This window comes from Macaca nemestrina, chromosome 12, assembly GCF_043159975.1.
Source record: "Macaca nemestrina isolate mMacNem1 chromosome 12, mMacNem.hap1, whole genome shotgun sequence".
Classification (NCBI taxonomy): Eukaryota; Metazoa; Chordata; class Mammalia; order Primates; family Cercopithecidae; genus Macaca; species Macaca nemestrina.
Window position 1 is genome coordinate 73,649,920 of NC_092136.1, and position 22,521 is coordinate 73,672,440.

Here is a 22,521-nt window from a genome sequence, read left to right on the forward strand (position 1 = left end):
AACACTGAACCATGGCTTCTAGAGGAAATAAAGAGTTAGGTTCCTGTTTGTCTCTGGTCACAACATTTTCTTTTTTCTTTTTGAGATGGAGTCTCACTGTGTTGCCCAGGTTGGAGTGCAGTGGTGCCATCTCAGCTTACTGCAACCTTTGCCTCCCAGGTTCAAGCGATTCTCCCACCTCAGCCCACCAGATATTTGGGATTACAGGTGCACACCACCACACCCGACTAATTTTTGTATTTTTAGTAGAGACGAGGTTTCACCATGTTGGCCAGGCTGGTCTCGAATTCTGGCCTCAAATGATCCTCCTGCCTTAGCCTCCCAAAGTGCTGGGATTACAGGCATGAGCCACCATGCCCGGCCTATTTTCATCAACTGAAAAATGCATATGCTTGTTTTATGTGTGTTTCCATTTAGAAACATCTTATTTCAAATATATTGTTGATTCATTAACACTGAACTCACAGCCAACTGCATTATGAGTCATGCCTGAACAAAGCTTATGTAACACGTGTATCTTTTCCATAAGGCCCATTATAGTTTTCTTGTGCTTGGAAATACCAGACAGCATTTCAGCACTACTATTGGGAGCCATGTTAAATAGTGAAATTGCTATTGAAAAGCACAATTTTTAACAGACTGGATGTTGATGTTTATCGACAAAGAGGACCAACGTGGAGGCTGCAGGGAATTCCTCACAATAAGGCAAGCCATTAAATCTCTGCTTCCTTCTGTATGTCAGGTACTGGGATAGTAAGACAAAAACAAAAATAAAAAAGAAACAATCTCTGGCTCACAGTAGAAAAGCTCACAGTTTAGAGAAAGTTTTTAAATATAACACTATGGCCTGATACCAGTGTCTCTTGAACTAGAATAACATACAAAGACCCCCCTTTGAAAAGAAAAAAAAAAATCATTGGGTTACTCATTGTTGACTTAATCTAAATATGTTAAAATTTAAACTCAATATAAACTCCAATGTATATAACTATAAAAGCAAATCTTTTATATAAGCAATTTTTTTAAATTTATTTATTATTATTATACTTTAAGTTGTAGGGTACATGTGCATAACGTGCAGGTTTGTTACATATGTATACTTGTGCCATGTTGGTGTGCTGCACCCATCAACTCGTCATTTACATCAGGTATAACTCCCAATGCAATCCCTCCCCCCTCCTCCCTCCCCATGATAGGCCCCTGTGTGTGATGTTCCCCTTCCTGAGTCCAAGTGATCTCATTGTTCAGTTCCCACCTATGAGTGAGAACATGCGGTGTTTGGTTTTCTGTTCTTGTGATAGTTTGCTAAGAATGATGGTTTCCAGCTGCATCCATGTCCCTACAAAGGACACAAACTCATCCTTTTTGATGGCTGCATAGTATTCCATGGTGTATATGTGCCACATTTTCTTAATCCAATCTGTCACTGATGGACATTTGGGTTGATTCCAAGTCTTTGCTATTGTGAATAGTGCCGCAATAAACATACGTGTGCATGTGTCTTTATAGCAGCATAATTTATAATCCTTTGGGTATATAAGCAATTTTTATTCAGTACAAACTTACTGAATATGAACAGAACTAAAAACTGAATAAAATGCTAATAACAACACTGCTGCTGCCGGTCATGATGAGTTCTTTTGAGCGCATCCTGTTGGTTCTGTAGAACTATTCCGGCCGGGTGAGGTGGCTCACGCCTATAATCCCAGCACTTTGGGAGGCCGAAGTGGGTGGATCGTTTGAGCCCAGGAGTTTAAGACCAGCCTTGACGTGGCAAGACCCTGTCTCTATAAAAAATACAAAAATTAGCTGGGCATAGTGGCGCATGCCTATAGTCCCAGCCACTCGGGAGGCTGAAGTGGGAGAATCACCTGAGCCCAGGAAGTCAAGGCTGCCGTGATACAGTGAGCCGTGATTGCGTCACTGCACTCCAGCCTGGGTGACAAAGTGAGACCCTATCTCTAAAAAAAAAGATTCCATCTGGTAAGTGAAGGAGGAATAACAGCATCTAATAAGATAATGCATCTAAGAAATGATCATTACAAAAAAGAGAGAAAAAAAGCCTGAGATTACATCCCTCTTGCTATAAGAACACACTACCATCTAGCAGCAGACACGCAAAAAAAAAAAAAGAAAAAAAAAAAATCATACGTGAAAGAGACCAGGCCTCAGGAGCTACCTTTCAATGTTCAGGAAATAGAAGAGATAGAGAGACATGTGAAATGATATCAGGAGGACACAATGAACAAAATCCAGACTGTGGAAAACTTGATAGGACAAACATCTGTTTCCTCAAATAACAAGAGGGGCAAAGACAAAAAGATGGAGGGGGAACTTACAGATAAAAAAAGACTTAAGAGACATTTGTGAGACACATGAACCAAATACAGTGTCTAGATCTTGTTTGGATCCTGATTTGAATAAAACAACTAAAAGTAAAGAAAAAAGCAACTGGAGAAATGTGAACGTTAACTGAATATTTGTTGATATGGAAGAAGTATTTTCTACATATGGTGATAATGTTGTGGTTAAAGAGTTTAAAAAGAGTCAGGTTTTTCTGTTTCTGAGACAGGGTCTGACTCTGTTGCCCAGGCTGGAGTGCAGCGGTGCAATCTCGGCTCACTGTAGCCTCGACCTCATGGGTTCAAGTGATCCTCCCACCTCAGCCTCCCAATTAGCTGGAGCTACAGGTGTGCACCACTATGCCTGGCTAATTTTTGTATTTTTTTGTACAGACGAGGTTTCACCATGTTGGCCAGGTTGGTGTCAAACTCCTGAGCTGAAGCGATCCACCCACCTTGGCCTCCCAAAGTGCTAGGATTACAGGCATGAGCCACCATGCCTAGCCAAGAGTATTTATCTTTTGGGAATACATACTGAAATATTTATGAATGAAATAGTATGATATTTGTTATTTGCTTCACAATAATCCAGGGGGAGATGGGAAAAGGGTACCAGTTTAGACAAACACATCTGGCCGTTATGAGTTGAGGATGGCTTTAGCTGCATGATGGTTCATTACTGTATGTTTAAAATATTTTATAATAAAAGGCTTTAAGGCCAAACACAAAACCTGTAATCCCAGCGCTTTCAGAGGTGGAGGAAAGAGGATTGCTTTAGGCCAGGAGTTCAAGACCAGCCTGGGCAAAATAGCCAGATCTCATCTCTACTTTGGGGGAAAAAAAAAAAATGAGCTAGGCGTGGTGGCACATGCCTAGCGAGTCCTAGCTACTCAGGAGGCTGAGGTGGAAAGATCACTTTAACCCAGAAGGTCAAGGCTGCAGTGAGCCATTATCATACTGCTGCACTCCAGCTTAGGTAACAGAGTGAGACCCTGTTTCAACAACAAAAAAAAGGCTTTAAAAATAAAAAAAAGACACTTGTCTTTCAAGTCGTCCACTTGGCCCTCTTCCAAGTGTACTTTCCTTCCTTTCGTTCCTGCTCTAAAGCTTTTTAACTTTCACTCCTGCTCCAAAACTTGCCTTAAAAAGAAAGAAAAAGCATTCTACGGTGCTGGAAATTTAAAATTCAGGCATTACATCATTACATTGCTGACAGGAGTATAGATTGGTATAACTTTTATGGAAGGCAATTATGACAATGTCCACTAAATTTAAAATACACATATCCTTTGACTCAGAAAACCATTTCTAGAAATGCAGCTTCTGTCCTCACCATGTGTGAAACACACACAGATACACATACACACAAATTCTCATTACGGCTTTGTTTGTAAAAGCCTAAGATTAGTAATAACCTAAATGTCCTCAATAGAGACTAAATAAGTCATGGTAAATCATTCAATGGAATACTACATAGTCACTAAAAAGAATGAGGATGCCTTTTATAAACTGGTCTGAAACAATCACCCAAGTGCAAGACTGTGCATAGGGTATGCTACTATATAAAAAAGAATGAGTATAGTCATGTGTGCTTATATATGTATAAAATAACTCTGAAGTACATAAATAAGACACTTTTCATTATGTAGGCCTCTAGGGAAGGGATCTGGGTTTACAGGGGAGAAGGGGAGGAGTAAGACTTACATTTCAATGCCACTATTCTGCACCTTTTAAATTTTATTCCATATGTATGATTATCTCTATTAAAAATTGATCAAAGTTAAAAAATAAAATTAAGGCATTCAAAAATACAGTTATGAAGACTAGCAATGTGGGAAAATGTTTGTAGTATGATATTTGGTTTAAAAGAGTACACAGAGAGGGCCGGGCGCGGTGACTCACGCCTATAATCCCAGCACTTCGGGAGGCCGAGGCAGGCGGATCACGAGGTCAGGAGATCAAGACCATCCTGGCTAACACTGTGAAACCACGTCTCTACTAAAAATACAAAAAATTAGCCGGACATGCTGGCGGGCGCCTGTAGTCCCAGCTACTCGGGAGGCTGAGGCAGGAGATTGGCTCAGTGAACCCGGGAGGCGGAGCTTGCAGTGAGTCGAGATCGGGCCACTGAACTCCAGCGTGGCGACAGAAGACAGAGACTCCATCTCAAAAAAAAAAAAAAAAAAAGAAAGAAAGAAAAAAAGATCATACAGAGCGGTACGTCCAGCTTCCGAGTGGGAACGTTCCTAGCGCCAGCGACAAAAGAGATGATTAAATATGGGTAATATTGAGAAAGGCAAGAGGATTTGTGTTGAGAAGTGTGCCCAGTGCTACACCATGGAAAACAAAGGCAAGGACAAAACTGGGCCTAATCTCCACCTGTCCAGGCCACTGGATTCTCTTACACAGATGCCAATAAGAACAAAGGCATCACCTGGGGAGAGGATACCCTGATGGAGCATTTGGAGAATTCCTAGAAGTACATCCCTGGAACAAAAATGATCTTTGCCCACATTAAGAAGAAGGCAGAAAGGGCAGACTTGATAGCTTATCTCAAAAAAGCTACCAATGAGTAATAATTGGCCACTGCCTTATTTATTACAAAACAGAAATGTCTGACTTTTTTATGTGTACCATAATTTGATAGCTCTCATACATCAGAATTCAGATCATGAATGATTGACAGAATATTTTGTTGGGCAGTCCTGATTTAAAACTAAACCCTGGGTTGTAGTTAAATGAATTTGTTTAGTTTTTTGAATTTTAATAGTAATTGTGATTCAGTAAATGCTATCACTGTTTACCCCTTCTAAAGATATGATTAGACTTTGTTAGTAACGTTCAACTTTCCAGAGATGGTTAATGCTATCTTAAAACTTATTGGAGATTGGGCCAGGTGTGGTAGCTCACACCTGTAATCGCAGCACTTTGGGAGGCTGAGGTGGGCAGATCACTTGAGGTCAGGAGTTCAAGACCAGCCTGGCCAACATGGTGAAACCCCATCTCTACTAAAAATACAAAAATTAGCCGGGCATGGTGGCGCACGCTTGTAGTCCCAGCTACTCTACTCAGGAGGCTGAGGCTGAGGAATCGCTTGAACCCAGGAGGCAGAGGTTGCAGTGAGCCGAGATCACACCACTACACTCCAGCCTGGGCAACAGAGCAAGACTCCATCTCAAAAAAACAAAACAAAACTTATTGGAGATTCGTTTTATATTTAGATTAATATAACTGGATATGTGAATATATTTAAATACTGGGGAAATTCCTTCCCTGTCTCAGAACCAAGCAAGCTTTCACCTGTGTTTTGTGTTCGTCACTTCTTAAAGGCAAGGGTTGACGATAAGGTAGCAATGTATACTTTAAATTTTTGGCCTTAACTATGCCAATCTAATTTGAATTCCCTGTATCTAAAATGGTTCCTTTTACTTATTGAAAGGCATTTTAGTGTGGTTTATGTGTAATATCAAATAAAGATTAACACTTCTCACATTTTATAGATGATCTATAAGGTCAAATGCTTTAAAAATAGTAGCAAGTTAAACTTCACTCTTGAATTCTTTACAATCTAAGTCAGACTAAGTTGTAATTTAGGATTGTCTTTAAACAGCCATTCAAAAGCATAAAACTGTAGAACTCCCGTGTATTTGTGATTGGGAATGGTGCTTTTGCCAACTTAAAAGGATTAAAGTAGAGGAGATATATACAAATTTAAAAATTATGTATGATCATAAGACTTAATTAAAAACAAAATCAAAGACGATGAAAAAAGTATACAAAATTTTGTTCACATATTAGAAGTATATAAAAATATGTCTGCTCATGATCAAATACTGAAAACACACGTAAGTGAAAAGGATTGTGTTAGGTGGGAGTACAAGTATTTTTTAACTTTACAGATATTATAAAGTGGTTTGATAATATGTACAGTAAGTGACAATTTGGTAAAAAAAAATCAGATTTCGATTACAAAAATCTGGTTTCCATGGGAGTTTTCAGAGAGATAATTTTTAAAAATCAGTTAATAAATCATTTATTTGTAAATCAGCACGTGTACTATAAAGAACCTAAGACTTTAGACAATTTTAATAACCCATAAGCATGTTGTTTCCATTTGCAGATTTAAATTTTGTATAAATAGCAGTCATTGCATATATACATCTTAAGTGTACTTTGTTTATAATCACATTTATGCTACCGATAGTCTTCAGAAAAACACAGATTCTACTTGGTTCTAGCTGAAGTATTATGAACTCCAAATAATGCTTTGAGGACCTCCAAAGGTAAAGTACTAATCCCTTTAGCCATTTACTGAGAGAGAGAGAGAGAGAGAGAGAGAGAGAGAGAGAGAGAGAGTTTTGAAGCATCAATGTAACAATGTACCATTTGTAAAGCTGCTGTGCAAAATTACCCCTCAGTCCTATTCTAAGCTTACAGCTCAGTTGATTTTATTGTCCTCTAAGTATATACAATTCACATATGGGACAAAAACACTAAATCAAGATGGTTATTTTCACTATTTTGCTTAAGATTCATATTTAAATATAAATCAAGAAGTTAACCTACAGTTTGAGAGATACTTTTTACATTAGAAATGTTTTTTAAAAAGTTAAACTGAGGCCGGGCGCGGTGGCTCAAGCCTGTAATCCCAGCACTTTGGGAGGCCGAGACGGGTGGATCACGAGGTCAGGAGATCGAGACCATCCTGGCTAACACGGTGAAACCCCGTCTCTACTAAAAAATACAAAAAACTAGCCGGGCGATGTGGCGGACGCCTGTAGTCCCAGCTACTCGGGAGGCTGAGGCAGGAGAATGGAGTGAACCCGGGAGGCGGAGCTTGCAGTGAGCTGAGATCCGGCCACTGCACTCCAGCCTGGGCGACAGAGCGAGACTCCGTCTCAAAAAAAAAAAAAAAAAAAAAAAAAGTTAAACTGAAACATAATTGTAAATATTTATGGCATATGTACTGTTTCACATACAATGTGTATCAATCAAATCAGTGTAATTAGCACACCCATCAACTCAAACATTTATCATTTATTTGTAGCAAGAACATTCAATGCATTAACTATTGTCACCCTACTGTGCAATAGGACATCTGAACGTATTCCTCCTAATTTAACTTTGTACCCATTAAAAGTGGTTTTGCGTGCAAATTACAGACAGATGTTCTACCCATACATTGTTTTCCAAAATTATTGTATGGCTTTTTAAAAGAAAACCACACAACAAATTTTAAAAGGCACTGAGATAACATCTGCTTCTAGATCATTGCTAGGCTCAAAAAAAAAAAAAGTCTGTTCTACCAGGAATCACAAGTTAGAACTGAGTATTGCCAAAGCAGAAATTATATAGTGTCAGTCATTTCAGGCAAATGCTATTCGGCTTTCATCCCCAACTATCTGTCAGAACAATTAAAACAGGTCAAAACAGTCCAGCATAATAGGCTTCATTATATAAGGCCATTTTGTTCTAAGATGCTAATAAACCAAAATAAGAAATATTAAAATCAAAATAAAAGATACTATTTGAGCTATTCTCATACAAACTGTTGATTCCTTATATCCTCCCTTCTATAACAATAAAGGGCATATTTTACTGCAAAGAAAATTTTACTTTATATATATCACTAGCCATAAATTTTTGAATGTCATTAATTACAGAAATGTTGCCTAGTACCATTAACCAAATAGCATAACCATTTTATGTCCACATTTCATTTCTGTATTTACAAACATATCTATCGGTAAAGACTTAACAATGAGATGCAATCTAACATCCATATTATCTGATGTTTTGTAGACAGCAATGTAGATGATTTTTAATCACCTTTCATTTGAGTGATCTTATACAAAAAATAAGTCAATAATTTAGAGTTTCTAAGTCTCCAAAGGAGATTTTCGAATGTAAATATATAAATGGTTATAGACAATGAGATTTTTAGGAAGCCTCTTTCATGTCTGCATCCTGTTGTAACGGTTGTATCATCTTTTCTTCCAGCTGCTTTCCTTTGCCTGAAAGAGGGGTCAAGATAAGATGAGTTTTGCCTGACTTCTTTGATGTCCTGAGCTTTCTATAGTCCTTTATTTTTCTTCAATTTGTTCATTATAAATTTAGGTTGGCATTTGTTTGATCTTTCCAACTGTCTTCATTGCATCAGTAGTTTTATTTCATAGTTCTTGCTGGTATTTGACAGGCTCATTTCTGTATTTTTCAAATTCAAATGAATTATCCACTGTAAGCTCATTATTATCCGTTGCTTTACAGAATGCTTTAGTCCAATTTTCGAGAATTGCACTTCTTTTAAAGTTTTTATGCCATTTGTATTTATATAATCTGAACACCTTGCAACAGCTGCAGATGAACATCATGATGTGGTCAGGGTAGATGGGCCCCAAGTTTTGTCTTATGGGTAAATGGTGGCTATTTTCACAGATAACATCATTAGTCCCATCCCTTACTACGATTTATACAAAAGAGGCTGGAGAATAAGTACATTTTTACAGCCAGGTGTGGTGGCTCACACCTGTAATCCTACTTAGCACTTCGGGAGGCCGAGACAGGAGGATCTCTTGAGCCCAGGAGTTCGAGACCAGCCTGGACAACATAAGGAGACACTGTCAAAGAGCGATTTTTACACAAAGCGAGGTGCCTGATACCTGGTCATGCTGCCAGAGCTGGCTCTGTTCAGTTTCCTGCCAGCCTCAGGGGGGAACGAGACACTGGACTAGTAACTGCAGTTGGTCACGTCCTCACCCTCAGCACTCATTCACCAGACTCTGGACAATCTGTTTATTTTGAGGAAAAGACTCTGAACAAACAAGAAGAGGCTTTTTCAAAGGAGGAAAGTCAGGGTGTTAAATATCCTCCTTCATATGCTCAGCTTCCTTCCTTAAGGAAGGGCCCCAGTGGGAAACCAGAGGTGGGATCTGTCCAAGCAGGAAGGAGAGCCAGGAACCCACAGCAGTAGCCTGACCTGATGCCACAGCTAGACCTCAGCCTAACTCTGGCCTCCTGTTCTATATCCTCCCGCTTTGCCTACCCACTCACCACCTGTTACTGGGGGCTCCTCCTGCAGGCCTGCCTCACTCACCCTTCAGAGCCCGCACTGGAAGCCCAGACTCACCTTGCCCTTATCAACAGCATGACCTCTCTCACAAGGCACTTGACCTCTCGGAGCCTTGGTTTTCTCATCCATAAAATAACCTTGCCTATCTTGTTGGGTTGCCGGAGAAAGAGACTGCCAGAGGATGAGACAGTCACGTTGTCCCATTCTGTGCCCCTGCACCACTTATTCTCTACTTCTCAGTCTACTTGGCCTACTCCTCCTTGCCAGCCCGTGCCTCACACAGCCTGTGTCTCACACTTAACAGTCCTCTGCTCTCCTCTCTTAGAGCTTCTACACCTAAACCTTCACTCATCCCACTCATTCTCCAGACCCAACTGCCTCTTGGCTCTCTCTGCTTGCCTCTCCCATGAGTATCTCAAACTTGATTTATCAAAAACTGAATTCATCATCTTTCTCTCCAAACTTGGTCCTTATCTGGTGTTCTCCAACCCAGCAGTATCTTTAGCATCCATCCACCCAGCTGCTCAAGCAAGAAACTTTGATTCTACCCCAACATTCATGGATAGCAGCCGCAGTGGCAGAAGCAGCAGCAGCCATGTTCCACCATGTGGCCTGGGAAATAGAGAAAGCTGAACTGAAGCAAGACAAAATGAAGCAAACACATGCCACAAAACATGACAGAGAGTGGGAGGGAAAAGACTACCTGAGTTCCTAAAGGGCTTCACACTCCCGTTCTCTTCTTCAGCTGCTGCCTTACTCTTGGATTCTGTGAGACTCTAGTACCTTTTCCAATAACCCCCACCCTTGTTATTTTTTTGGCTCATGTTAGAATTGGCTTTCTACACTTACAAATATAAGAGTTCTGATTAATATAAACAATTATGTTAGTTATAGCAGGCTAGGTTGTGCTGTGACATATATGTGACTGAACTCCAATGCATGTCCATCATCAGCAGGGGGCTCTGATCATTGCAGTCCCTCAGGAAGCAGCCACCATCTTCAACGTTGTTGGTCACTGTTCCAGAGGGAAACTCTGAAAGGCCTGGCACCAGCTAGTCAATGCTCCAGCTCAGAAGTGACATGCCACCTCCATTCATAAATTAACCAGAAGAATTTGACCTTGCCCCTACTCACCCACGTGGGGGCTACAAAGCACAATCCTGCCATGTGTCCAGAAAGCAGAGAGCCAGAAATATTTGGTGAAGATTAAAAACTATCATACATTTTCTGCTGTCTATACTGTGCCAGGCCCTGAGCCAGGGGCCAGGGACACAGGAATGAGTAAGTCATGGCCCTTTCTTAAAGGGCTCCCCATGACTGTGGTGTAAAACCAATACTATGATGGGTCCACCGAGACTCTGCTGTGTCTCAGAACAAGGAAATGTCTAGATTAGGGGTCACCAACTCAAATGCCTACAGGGGCCAGAAAGCTAATGTCAACAAGTGGGGAAGGGAGGAGAGGTGCTGCAGCCAACTGGAAATTGCAATTTTAAAAACATACCTGCTTCTGGCTGGGCATGGTGGCTCACGCCTGTGATCCCAGCACTTTGGGAGGCTGAGGCGGGTGGATCACTTGAGGCCAGGAGTTCAAGACCAGCCTGGCCAACATGGTGAAACCCCATCTCTACTAAAAATACAAAAATTAGCTAGGCATGGTGGCAGATGCCTGTAATCCCAGCTACTTGAGAGGCTGAGGCAGGAGAATCGCTTGAACCCAGGGCAACAGAGTGAGACTCTATCACACACACACACACAAAACAACAACAACAACAAAATACCTGCTTCCAATTGTCAGGCCAATGGCCCAGTGTTTCCAGATCTCTCCAATTTTCATGAGAAGCCAGAAAACCAAATTTTTACATGACAATTTCCCATTTTTTAAATGTTGGCAATTACTAAACTTAACCAGATACATACACACATATATAAAATCCTGTAAGCCAAAAAGAACACGTCTGCAGGCCAGCACCATGAGGGCCAGTTTGTGTTCCCCAAGTCCAGCACAGGAAGCAACAGTTTCCTGTACTCTGTGCTGGTCTGTCCACACCAAGACTGCTGTGCTCAGCCGTGAGTGCTGCACCTAATGGGACACACATGAGCTGGGGCTGGTGCACAGACAGATGGGCAGGCTGGGAGAAGAGTTTAAACAGTTCAATTCTCCTTAATCGGTATGTTCAAATAGCCTTCTGTATGTCAAGCCCAGTGCTACGTGCTGGAGATGCAGAAGGAAACAAGGCAGAAGCAGCTCTACTCCTGCGGAGCCTATTGCCTTGAGGGGAACTCAAAGGATCTGGGGATAATTTCCCTGGAGAAGGCTCATGGAGGACAGACGGTGATAATAATAATGTTAAGATTTACTGAAGTTTTACTCTGGGCCAACATTACCCTCAATGCTTTACCTATAATTATGTCATCTAATTCTTACCACCATCCTTGTTTCATGTAATGAAACTGAGGTTCAGGAAGGTCAAGCAAATCAGCCACTACAACTGTGTACAGATTCTCTATGGTCCAGAAGAATGGAACAGGCTGTCAAATGAGAGCATGTACTTAACAGGCTAACACAGTATGACTGTATGTGGCACTATACGTAAGTGCTGAGCACATGTCTATTTCTTTTCCAGTCTCTGGAAGCATTCAAGAACAAGTTGTATGGTCATTTGTTAGGGCTGCTAGAGAGGGAGGCTGAGTATCAGATAGGTAGAAACACTGTGCATGGCCTTCCATCTATGAGAATCTAACTCCACTTTTCCTGGAATAATTATTTTCCTTTTCGGCAATAATAACTCAAAGTAATTATCAATGACTCCTCACTCCCACACCCCTACAACAGCAGCAGTGGCCCTGTGGATGGGAAACTAAGGCCCAGGAAGAATATGGACCAAATTACAGGTGATAAACCATCAATCAACTAATATTGATGGAATGTCCATGACACTTAAACCTTCTTGTTCCAAGCTCTAAATCAGTGTGCACAGCAGGAAAAGAGCATGAGAAAGGGGCTTATACCTAAGACTCAGTGCCGGCTTTGGCATTAATTTACTTTGACTTTGAGGTTTTTCCTAATTCTTGTTTTCATCTCTTTACAACGAGGGGGTAGGAATAAACCTCTAAAGTCCTTTTCAGCTTGAATAATTGATATAAATTATTTGCATTAAAAAAAATCAGACCTCAGATGTAGGAGGATTTACCTTTCTTCCTAGAAGCCAGTGAGACCACAGAACCTTGGGAACTCAAAGGGACTTTACATGTGAGAATGGTCGGTCTAAGGCACCATCACGATGTGCCCAATGAGCACTTTTAAAATGTGGCTAGTCCAAAATGAGGTGTGCTATAAGTGTAAAATACACACTATATTTTGAAGACTCAGTATGAGAAAAGGAACGTGAAATATCTCAAGAAAACATTTATATTGCTTTATATTGATATTTTTGCATATTGGGTTAATTAAAATACTAAAATTAACATCATAGGCCAGGCATGGTGGCTCATACCTGTAATCCCAGCACTTTGTGAGGCTGAGGCAGAAGGATCCCTTGAGCCCAGGAGTTTGAGACCAGCTTGGGCAACATAGTGAGGCCTCATTTCTTTTTTTTTTTTTTTTTTTTTTGAGACGGAGTCTCGCTCTGTCGCCCAGGCTGGAGTGCAGTGGCCGGATCTCAGCTCACTGCAAGCTCCGCCTCCCGGGTTCACGCCATTCTCCTGCCTCAGCCTCCCGAGTAGCTGGGACTACAGGCGCCCGCCACCTCGCCCGGCTAGTTTTTTGTATTTTTTAGTAGAGACGGGGTTTCACCGTGTTAGCCAGGATAGTCTCGATCTCCAGGCCTCGTGATCCACCCGTCTCGGCCTCCCAAAGTGCTGGGATTACAGGCTTGAGCCACCGCGCCCGGCCTATGATGTTAATTTTAGTATTTTAATTAACCCAATATGCAAAAATATCAATATAAAGCAATATAAATGTTTTCTTGAGATATTTCACGTTCCTTTTCTCATACTGAGTCTTCAAAATATAGTGTGTATTTTACACTTATAGCACACCTCATTTTGGACTAGCCACGTTTTAAAAGTGCTCATTGGGCACATCATGATGGTGCCTTAGACCGACCATTCTCACATGTAAAGTCCCTTTGAGTTCCCAAGGTTCTGTGGTCTCACTGGCTTCTAGGAAGAAAGGTAAATCCTCCTACATCTGAGGTCTGATTTTTTTTAATGCAAATAATTTATATCAATTATTCAAGCTGAAAAGGACTTTAGAGGTTTATTCCTACCCCCTCGTTGTAAAGAGATGAAAACAAGAATTAACATCACTCATTTCTTTTACCTTTTTAACATGGATCCTATAAAATGTCAAATTACAATGTGGCTTGCATTGTATTTCTGTTGAACAGCACTGGTTTAAGGAGAAACTGAAGACCAGAGAGTAAACGACTTTTCCACAGAGCCAGAACTGGAACCAGCGTCCCCTGACTTCTCATTCAAGGCTGTTTCCACTCTTAATAGGCTTGGTAGGCATTCTTCAAGATGGCCCCTAATAATCCTCACCTCTTGTTGCCCTAGTGAAGTCCCTTCCACACTGAACAGGGCTCATCTGTTAGAAGACTACAGAAATGCCTGTATGATTTCCGAGGCTGGGTCATGAAAAACATTGTGGCTTCCAGATTGTCTCTCTTTGGCATGACTTGCTCTAGGGGAAGCCAGTTGCCCTGTCATGAGAACTATCAAGCAGCCCTATAGAGAGGTCCACATGGTGAGGAACTGAGGCCTCTTGTCAACAACCACAACCAACCAGGCAAGCAAGTGCACCATATGGGGTGCCAATCCTAGAGCCCAGCCAAGTCTTTGAATAACTGCAGCTGACATCATAACTGCAAGTTCGTGGGAGACCCCAACCTACAAACACCCAGCTAAGCTTCCCCCAAATTCCTGACCCACAAACGATAATTAATGTTTACTGTTAAGTCACTAAGTTTTGATGATTTGTTACACAGCAACAGATAATATGCAGCCTTACAAACTTACAGGTCTCATATAAAAAAACTCACTTCTACCTTTGGCATTTGTACAGTGTGAGAAATTATTCTTGTTCTTTCTCCAGTCTTTGGCCTAGCTCAGGGTAACCCAACTAAAAACTGCTAAATTATCAAACTTGGGGAATCAAACCCAGGAAGGTAAGATTCCATTTTATTCTTTGAAGGTTCTTCCCTTTTCCCTTTATTGCAGAAAGAACCCAGGTCTCTTGAGAATAAAACACCACATCATATCACCTTCACCTGTGCCATTCAGAGATTTGATTTCCACAAAATTGAGGGAACTAGAGCCCAGAATTGCTCAGTTAGACACAGTATTGAGGAAGTAACAATAGAGAAATGACAATCTATGACATCTCAATTTCTCTAAGCTGAGACACTGCTGTCAATAGTAGTGCTGTTTTATACAGCATGTGTTGCTTTTCAGTGTTGTCACATTTAGATATAAATAAAACAGGATACATATGAAAACAGTGGCTCAGAGCTCATGGTATGTCCTTAGTTTCATGATCAGTGAATGATACGCCAGGTCTAAAATCTGTGTTTCAGTAGGTGACTCAAGTCAGGCTTCGTGCTTCCCAAGGCACGAGCATCCTCGCTGTTATAATATGAGTACTCTTCAGTTGGGGCTGTCCTCTGAGATCAGTGTGCACTTGTAGATCTCCTTAAAGGCCACAAGGAAAGGTGGCATTACTTCATCCACGGTGACGTGCCTCTGGAGCTCCTTACTCAAGGAAGTGACGCCTGTCCCAACCAGTCCACAGGGCACAATGTGCTCAAACCACGTGAGGTCCGTAGAGCAGTTGAGAGCCAGGCCGTGGGACGTGATGTGCCTTCCACAGCGGACTCCTGCAAGGCAAGTCAAAGGGTCTTAGAGTAGATACCCTCCACTCTCCAGGCTTCGGGGTCCCTCTCAGGGGGATGAGAGAACTGGACTAGATCACTAGTTTTCAAATTTTGTTTCTGGAGAAACAAGGAATTGTGCACAGATAGGAAAAGGAAACAAATGAAAGGAAGGGGTGCGTGGCTTCAAGGCAGCTGCACTCATCATGAGGATTCCAGGAAATGTCTTTTAACAGATTCCAATACTTAAAAAAAAAAAAAAAAAAAAAAAAAGTTTGGGGACCGGCGCAGTGGCTAACGCCTGTAATCCCAGCACTTTGGGAGGCCGAGGCGCGCGGATCACGAGGTCATGAGATCGAGACCATCCTGGCCAACACAGTGAAACCCCATCTCTACTAAAAATACAAAAAATTAGCCGGGCTGGTGGTGGGCGCCTGTAGTCCCAGTTACTCGGGAGACTGATGCAGGAGAATGGCGTGAACCCGGGAGGCGGAGCTTGCAGTGAGCCGAGGTTGCGTCACTGCACTCCAGCCTGGGAGACACAGCGAGACTCCGTCTTAAAATAAAAAAAGTTTGAAAATTAGCACCCTTATTGCCATGACATTGTGATTGGCTGGAAGTAACCTGGCAATCCACTTCTCCTGTCTCTCCATTCACAGAAATGCGTGTTCGACTAGATGATGTAACGTGCCTTCTGCTTCTGAATATATGGTATCCGGGAGAGGTCTTAAAAACTCAAACGCAGCGGGTAGCTGTGATTCAAGGCCCGCGTTAGATACGCCTCCTCCCGGCCCGAGTTCTACCCTCACCTCCATTGGTCCAGCCCCGTCAGACCCCGCCCCCAGGCCTCAAGCTCCGACCCCGGCTCTCAGGTCCCGCCCTGCGCCGCGGCGCTCACCGATCGCGCAGATCTTGCGATCGTCCAGCCAGACGCCGGTGTAGGGTGGGGACCGCGCGCGGGCGTCCTGCAGGCCCTGGAGCTCGCACAGGCGCACGGCGCACGCCTCCAGCGCCGCTACGTGCATGCGCAAGCGCAGACCGAGACGCCGCAGGTCGAGTACCGGGTGGCAAAGCAGCTGGCCCGGGCCGTGGAAGGTGGCCAGGCCACCGCGGCCTGTGACGCGCACCTCGGCGCCCAAGGCCCGTAGCCGCGCAGTTTCCTCGGGCGTCAGACCGCCGCGCAGCCCGGCCGTGTACACGGGCCCCGCGGGCTCGCAGAGCAGGAGCGCGCCCGCCTCAGTCCCCGACGAGGCTTCAGTGCCTGGCTCGGCCTGTAGCCGCCGCAGCCAGCGGTCCTGCAGCCCCAGCAGCTCGGCGTACGGCACCCGACCCAGGCGCAACAGCCGAACCGCGGGTTGCCGCATCGTGCCCACCGCTGCGTCCGCGGGACCCCGCCCTCTCCCTGGGCCTGGGGGCGTGGTATGAGGGGCGGGGACTCAGGGGCACGCCCCAAGCCGCGGCTCCCAGGTGCGTGTTAAAAGCTGGAGGGGGGAATGTGTGATTCCAGGACCCAGCGCAGGCCGGCCTCCTCGGTTCATTCAACAACCAGTATTTAGTGCCTGCTATGTTCTGCAGGCCCTGCCCTAGGCGCTTGATACAGCGGTGCATAGCGTATGAGAAAGCTCTGTCCTGGTAAGCTTACATTCTTACAGCAGACAATAAGTATTTAAGTATTAAGTAAATAAAGTTATTTCACGTCTAAGGTGTTAAGTGCTATGAAAAGAAAAATAAAACGGTAACATGGTATGTCCTGGGTTGAGCCCCTGGGGGTCGCAAGAGGGAGATTAGCTTGCCTACAAGGTTATTGGTGGGGATAGGGAGAACTTAAAGATCAGCACCTGTAAGAAAGTGAAGGAAAGAGGAATTTGTAGGCAGAGCGAGAAGTTGGCCTGCAAAACGGTTTTAGCAGAGGCCTTTACCAATCCCAAGGGATGCTTGGAGCCTAGGATGACCCTTCAGAGTAGTTCCACATTAAAGCAAGGGGGCCAGAAACTCATATCCTTGCATTGACCAGTCATGGATACAGGCTACACTTGTAGAGGCACTGTGATTTTTTTTTTGTTTGTTTGTTGTTTTTGGCAAGACTGCTTCCCTTGATGGAGGGGGGCCCCCAGAGAAGGACTCAGTTGTGAATCATCAGCAACCAACTCCAGAAGCTGAGGGAATGACTGTCTAGGTGTCTGAAAAACATTTCATAAACATAGACATAAAGATCCTAAGCAAATATTAGCAAATCAAATCCAGCAATTTATAAAAGGATTAATACATCATGGTGAAGTAGGGTTTATCCCAGGAATGCAAGGTTGGTTTTGCATTCTGAAATCAAACAACGTAATTTACGTTAGAAGAGAAAAGCCTTCATTGGAAGAAATAATAAAACAACTTTTTTAAAATAAAAGCTATGATTATGTTCAATACATACAGATAAATCTGTTGGCAAAAATAAACACCTCTTCTGACCAAAAGACTCAGCTAACTAGGAATAGAAGAGAAATTTTCCAGTCTGATGAAGGGTTCAAATTATCAGGGTTTGGACAAGAGAAATCACATATGTACTATTTTAATCAGATGTTTTATTTGAGAAAATTGGAGACTCATATGCAGTTGTAAGCAATAATACGGACAGATTATGTGTATCCTTTACCCAGCTTTCCCCAATGGAAACACCTTGCAAAACTGTAGTACAATATCACAACCAGGATACTGACATTGATACAGTCAAGATGCAGAATATTTTCATCACCACAAGGATCCCTCATGTTGCTGTTTGTAGTTACACTGCTTGTTAATTCCTGGCGAACGTCTGTGTTGTATAGATGGATGGAATCATACAGTATGCAACCTTTTAGAATTTTTTTTTCACTCAGCATAATTCTCTGGAGACTTATCCAAGTTGTTGCATGTATCAATACTTCATTTCTTTTTATTGATGAGTAGTAGTCCATAGTATGAATGTACCGCAGTTTAGCCGTTCACTCACTGAAGAGCACCTGGGTTGTTTCCAGTTTTCAGATATTCTGAGTAAAGGTACTGTAGACATTTGTGTACAGGTTTTTGTACGAACTTAAGTTTTCACTTCTCCAGAATAAATGTCCAGGAGTGCAGTTGCTGGGTTGCATGGTAGTTACATGTTTTGTTTTTTAAGAAACTGTCAAAATGCTTTCCAGAGTGGCTGTACCATTTTACATACCCACCACCAGTGTATGAATGATCCAGTTTCTCTGCATCCTCACGAGCATTAGCTTTTATTTTAGCCATTCTAATAGGTGTGTGGTGGTGTCTTGTGGTTTTAATTTGTATTTTCCTATTGACTAACGATGTAAGACATCTTTTCATGTGCTTATTTACCATGTGTATATTCCCTTCAATGAAATGTCTGTTCATGTCTTTTGCCCATTTTCTGATTAATTGTTTTTTGTACTGTTGAGTTTTTAGATATCTTTATACATTCTAGATATTAGCCCTTTGTCGAATATGTGCTTTGTAAATAGTTTCTCACAGTGCATGGCTTGTATTTTCATCCTCTTAACTGTATCCTTTGCAGAGCAAAAGTTTGTCATTGTGATAAGGTCCAGTTTATCCACTTTTCCTTTTATTGATGCTTTTGGTTTAATAACTCTTTGCCCAGCCCTAGATCCTGAAGACCTTCTACTGTCTATTTTTTAAAAGATTTTTTTATTTTACATTTAAGTCTATGATACATTTTGAGTTATTTTTTTAAATAGGTGTAAAACTTTGGTTGCTGTTGCTGTTCTTCTTCTTTTGTTTGTTTGCATATGCATGTTACATTACACCAACACCATTTGTTCAAAAGGCTATGTTTCCTCCGTTGAATTGCTTTTATGCTTTGTCAAAACCAGTGGCACATATTTGTGTGATCCTATTTCCAGTTTCTGTATTCTGTTCCATTGATCTATGTGTTTATTCCTCTACCAATACAGGTTGAGCATCCATAATCTAAAAATCTGAAATCTGAAATGCTCCAAAATCCTAAACTTTTTGAGTACTGACATTACGCCACCAGTGGAAAATTTCATACCTGAACTTACGTGAGTTGCAGTGAAAACACAGGTGCACAACACACAGTTCATGCAACATCCCCAAGGGGAAAAGACCCTCCCAGCTCTTTTCTGCTGCAGTTTTTCTGCTCACACCTGGAATTACCCATCCCCACAAAGGGTAATTAAATGGCCTGTGTGCAGGCTGGACACACCAACAACACGTTTCCCAAAATGCCCCATATGGGGCCAAGACCTATGTGCATTACTCACTGCATTTTTTTGCTTATTCTCTGCTGTGTGGTGTAAATATATTGTTGAAAATGTCAAAAATATCTGAAGATACCCCTGTGAATATCAGTGATAAGAAAAAGAGGAAGCATTTATGTTTATCTATAGCACAGAAAGTCAAGTTGTTGGAGAAACTGGACAGTGGTGTAAGTGTGAAACATCTTACAGAAGAGTATGGTGTTGGAATGACCACCATATATGACCTGAAGAAACAGAAGGATAAACTATTGAAGTTTTATGCTGAAAGTGATGAGCAGATACTATTGAAAAATAGAAAAACACTTCATAAAGCTAAAAATGAAGATCTTGATCGTGTATTGAAAGAGTGGATCCGTCAGCGTCTCAGTGAACACATGCCACTTAATGGTGTGCTGATCATGAAACAAGCAAAGATCTATCACAATGAACTAAAAATTGAGGGGAACTGTGAATATTCAACAGGCTGGTTGCAGAAATTTAAGAAGAGACATGGCATTAAATTTTTAAAGATTTGTGGCAATAAAGCATCTGCTGGTCGTGAAGCAGCAGAGAAGTTTACTGGCAAGTTCAGTAATGATGATGAACAAGATGGTAACTTGGAAGGATTCTATATGTCAAGTGAGAAAAAAATAATGTCTGACCTCCTTACGTATACAAAAAATATACATCCAGAGACTGTCAGTAAGCTGGAAGAAGAGGATATCAAAGATGTTTTTAACAGTAATAACGAGGTTCCAGTTGTTCATTCATTGTCCAATGGTGAAGTAACAAAAATGGTTCTGAATCAAGGTGATCATGATAGTAATGATAATGAAGATGATGTTAACACTGCAGAAAAAGTGCCTATAGATGACATGGTAAAAATGTGTGATGGGCTTATTAAAGGACTAGAGCAGCATGCATTCATAACAGAACAAGAAATCATGTCAGTTTATAAAATCAAAGAGAGACTTCTAAGACAAAAAGCATCATTAATGAGGCAGATGACTCTGAAAGAAACATTTAAAAAATCCATCCAGAGGAATGCTGCTTCCTCTCTACAGAATCCACTTCTTGGTCCCTCAACTGCTTCTGATGCTTCTTCTCACCTAAAAATAAAATACAGTGTACAGTAACCTCTTAAAGCATAGCATCGTACTTGGAAACTAAAAGCCTACTGTTATTTGTTATTGTTGCTTAACAGCTGATACAGGTATTCTGGTGACACTACTGTGCTGGCTCACTTAACCTGAATACACTATTTTTTTCATTGTATTACTGGTATGTCATATTTTTTACTGTTAAGTACTTATGTGTGAATAAGTGTTAGAAAATGATTGCTTATTGGTAGCGTATAAATTCAGAATCAGGAATGATGGTGATGCCAAACAATCACAGATCGTCCACATGGGTGGTGGAGATGTTAACACCTTTGCTTTCTGATGGTTCAGTGTATCCACACTTTGTTTCATGCCAAAATTATTTAAATTATTGTATAAAATTACCTTCAGGCTATGTGTATAAAGTGTATATGAAACATAAATGAACTTTGTGTTTAAACTTGGATCTTATCCTCAAGCTATCTCATTGTGCATGTATAAATATTTCAAACTAAAAAAAAAAATCTAAAATCTGAAACACTTCTGGTCCCAAGCATTTCAGATAAGGGATATTCAACCTGCACTGCAGTCTTGATTGCTGTAACTATATAATAAATCTTGAAATCAGGTAGCATGATTGATTCCACTTTATTTTTTCCTCAAAATGGTTTTAGTTATTCTAGTTCCTTTGCCTTTCCATACAAATTTTAGAGCGATATGTATGTCTAAAAAATACTGTTGGAGCCGGGCACAGTGGCTCATGCCTGTAATCCTAGCACTTTAGGAGGCTGAGGCAGGTGAATTACAAGGTCAGGAGATCGAGACCATCCTGGCTAACATGGTGAAACCCCATCTCTACTAAAAATACAAAAACAAAGTTAGGCGGGCGCCTGTAGTCCCAGCTACTTTGGAGGCTGAGGTGGGAGAATGGTGTGAACCCAGGAGGTGGAGCTTGCAGTGAGCCAAGATTGCGCCACTGCACTCCAGCCTGGGCGACAAAGCGAGACTCCATCTCAAAAACAAAAACAAAAACAAAAAACTGTTGGTAGATCTGGATTGGTGGCCACATAAAAATCTTTTTGGGATTTTTATAGGAATTGCATTAAAGTTTGTTATCAACTTGGGGAGAATTGACATATTTGCTACATTGGGTCTTCCAGTCCATGAACACAGTATCTCTCACCATTTATCTAGATCTTCTTTGACTTGTTTCATCAACAGTTTGTAGCTTTCAGCATACAAATCCTATGTGTGTTTTGTTAGATTTATACCTAAGTATTTCACTCGTTTTTGAGTGATTGTAAATGGTATTTAAAATTTCTGTTTCCACTGCGAGTATATAGAAATGCAGTTGATTTTTGTGTATTTATCTTGGGTCCTACTTCTTTACTAAACTCACTTATTAGTCCTATGAGTTTTTTGTAGATTCTTTAGGATTTTCTATGGAGACCATCATGTCATCTGCAAATTGGGACAGTTCTATTTTCTTCCTTTCTGATATGTATGCCTGTAATCCCCCTTTTTTTGCCTTATAGCACTGACTAAAACTTCAGTACTGTGTTGAATAAGAGTAGTAATAGCAGACATCCTTGCTTTGTTTCCAGTCTTGGAGGGAAAGCATTAAGTCTTTCACCATTAAATATAATGTTTGCTATAGGTTTTTGGTAGCTGCTTTTTATCAAGCTGAGGAAGTTCTCCTTTTACTGCAATTTTTCTCAGAGTTTTTATCATGAATGGTGTTGAAATTTGAGAAAACTTTTTCTGTACTGATTGATAGAATCATGTGATTTTTCTTTAGCCCGTTAATATGTACATTACATTGACTGTTTTTTTAATGTTGACTAGCGTTGCATAGCTGGAATAAACCCCAGCTGTATAAATCTTTTACTGCTT

The 22,521-nt window shown here is 41.4% G+C and overlaps 2 protein-coding genes and 2 pseudogenes across 4 annotated transcripts; 2 read left to right on the plus strand and 2 right to left on the minus strand.

Annotated features, from left to right (window-relative positions):
- The first annotated feature begins 4,619 nt into the window (after positions 1-4,619).
- On the plus strand, positions 4,620-4,950 carry LOC112424464 (cytochrome c, somatic pseudogene; annotated as a pseudogene).
- A 2,414-nt stretch (positions 4,951-7,364) lies between these two features.
- Positions 7,365-8,809, minus strand: LOC112424440 (probable ribosome biogenesis protein RLP24 pseudogene; annotated as a pseudogene).
- On the minus strand, positions 7,365-16,645 carry LOC105468740 (lipoyl(octanoyl) transferase 2). Of its 2 annotated transcripts, none has more exons than XM_011719061.3 (2): positions 16,180-16,645; positions 7,365-15,287 (listed from the first exon to the last, which is right to left on the minus strand). In XM_011719061.3, the coding sequence occupies exons 1-2, from the start codon at positions 16,643-16,645 to the stop codon at positions 15,058-15,060; spliced, it is 696 nt and encodes a 231-aa protein (XP_011717363.1). In that variant the 3' UTR covers positions 7,365-15,057. The 2 variants fall into 2 exon arrangements, with proteins under 2 accessions (XP_011717363.1, XP_024644561.1); XM_024788793.2 differs by having other exon boundaries at positions 16,142-16,645.
- On the plus strand, positions 16,611-21,257 carry LIPT2-AS1 (LIPT2 antisense RNA 1). Of its 2 annotated transcripts, none has more exons than XM_071075295.1 (2): positions 16,611-16,748; positions 19,223-21,257. In XM_071075295.1, exon 2 carries the CDS (start codon positions 19,603-19,605, stop codon positions 20,662-20,664), a length of 1,062 nt encoding a protein of 353 aa, XP_070931396.1. In that variant the 5' UTR covers positions 16,611-16,748; positions 19,223-19,602; the 3' UTR covers positions 20,665-21,257. The 2 variants fall into 2 exon arrangements, with proteins under 2 accessions (XP_070931396.1, XP_011717364.2); XM_011719062.3 differs by lacking the exon at positions 16,611-16,748 and adding an exon at positions 16,777-16,913.
- The last annotated feature ends 1,264 nt before the right edge of the window (positions 21,258-22,521 follow it).

Bases quoted from the DNA above. Each gene is read 5' to 3' on its own strand.
- LOC105468740 (XM_011719061.3), bottom strand. From the start codon at position 16,645: ATGCGGCAACCCGCGGTTCGGCTGTTGCGCCTGGGTCGGGTGCCGTAC. The intron at 15,288-16,179 runs GTGAGCGCCGCG...CTTGCCTTGCAG, and splicing joins TCGCAAGATCTGCGCGATCG to GAGTCCGCTGTGGAAGGCAC.
- LIPT2-AS1 (XM_071075295.1), top strand. From the start codon at position 19,603: ATGTCAAAAATATCTGAAGATACCCCTGTGAATATCAGTGATAAGAAA.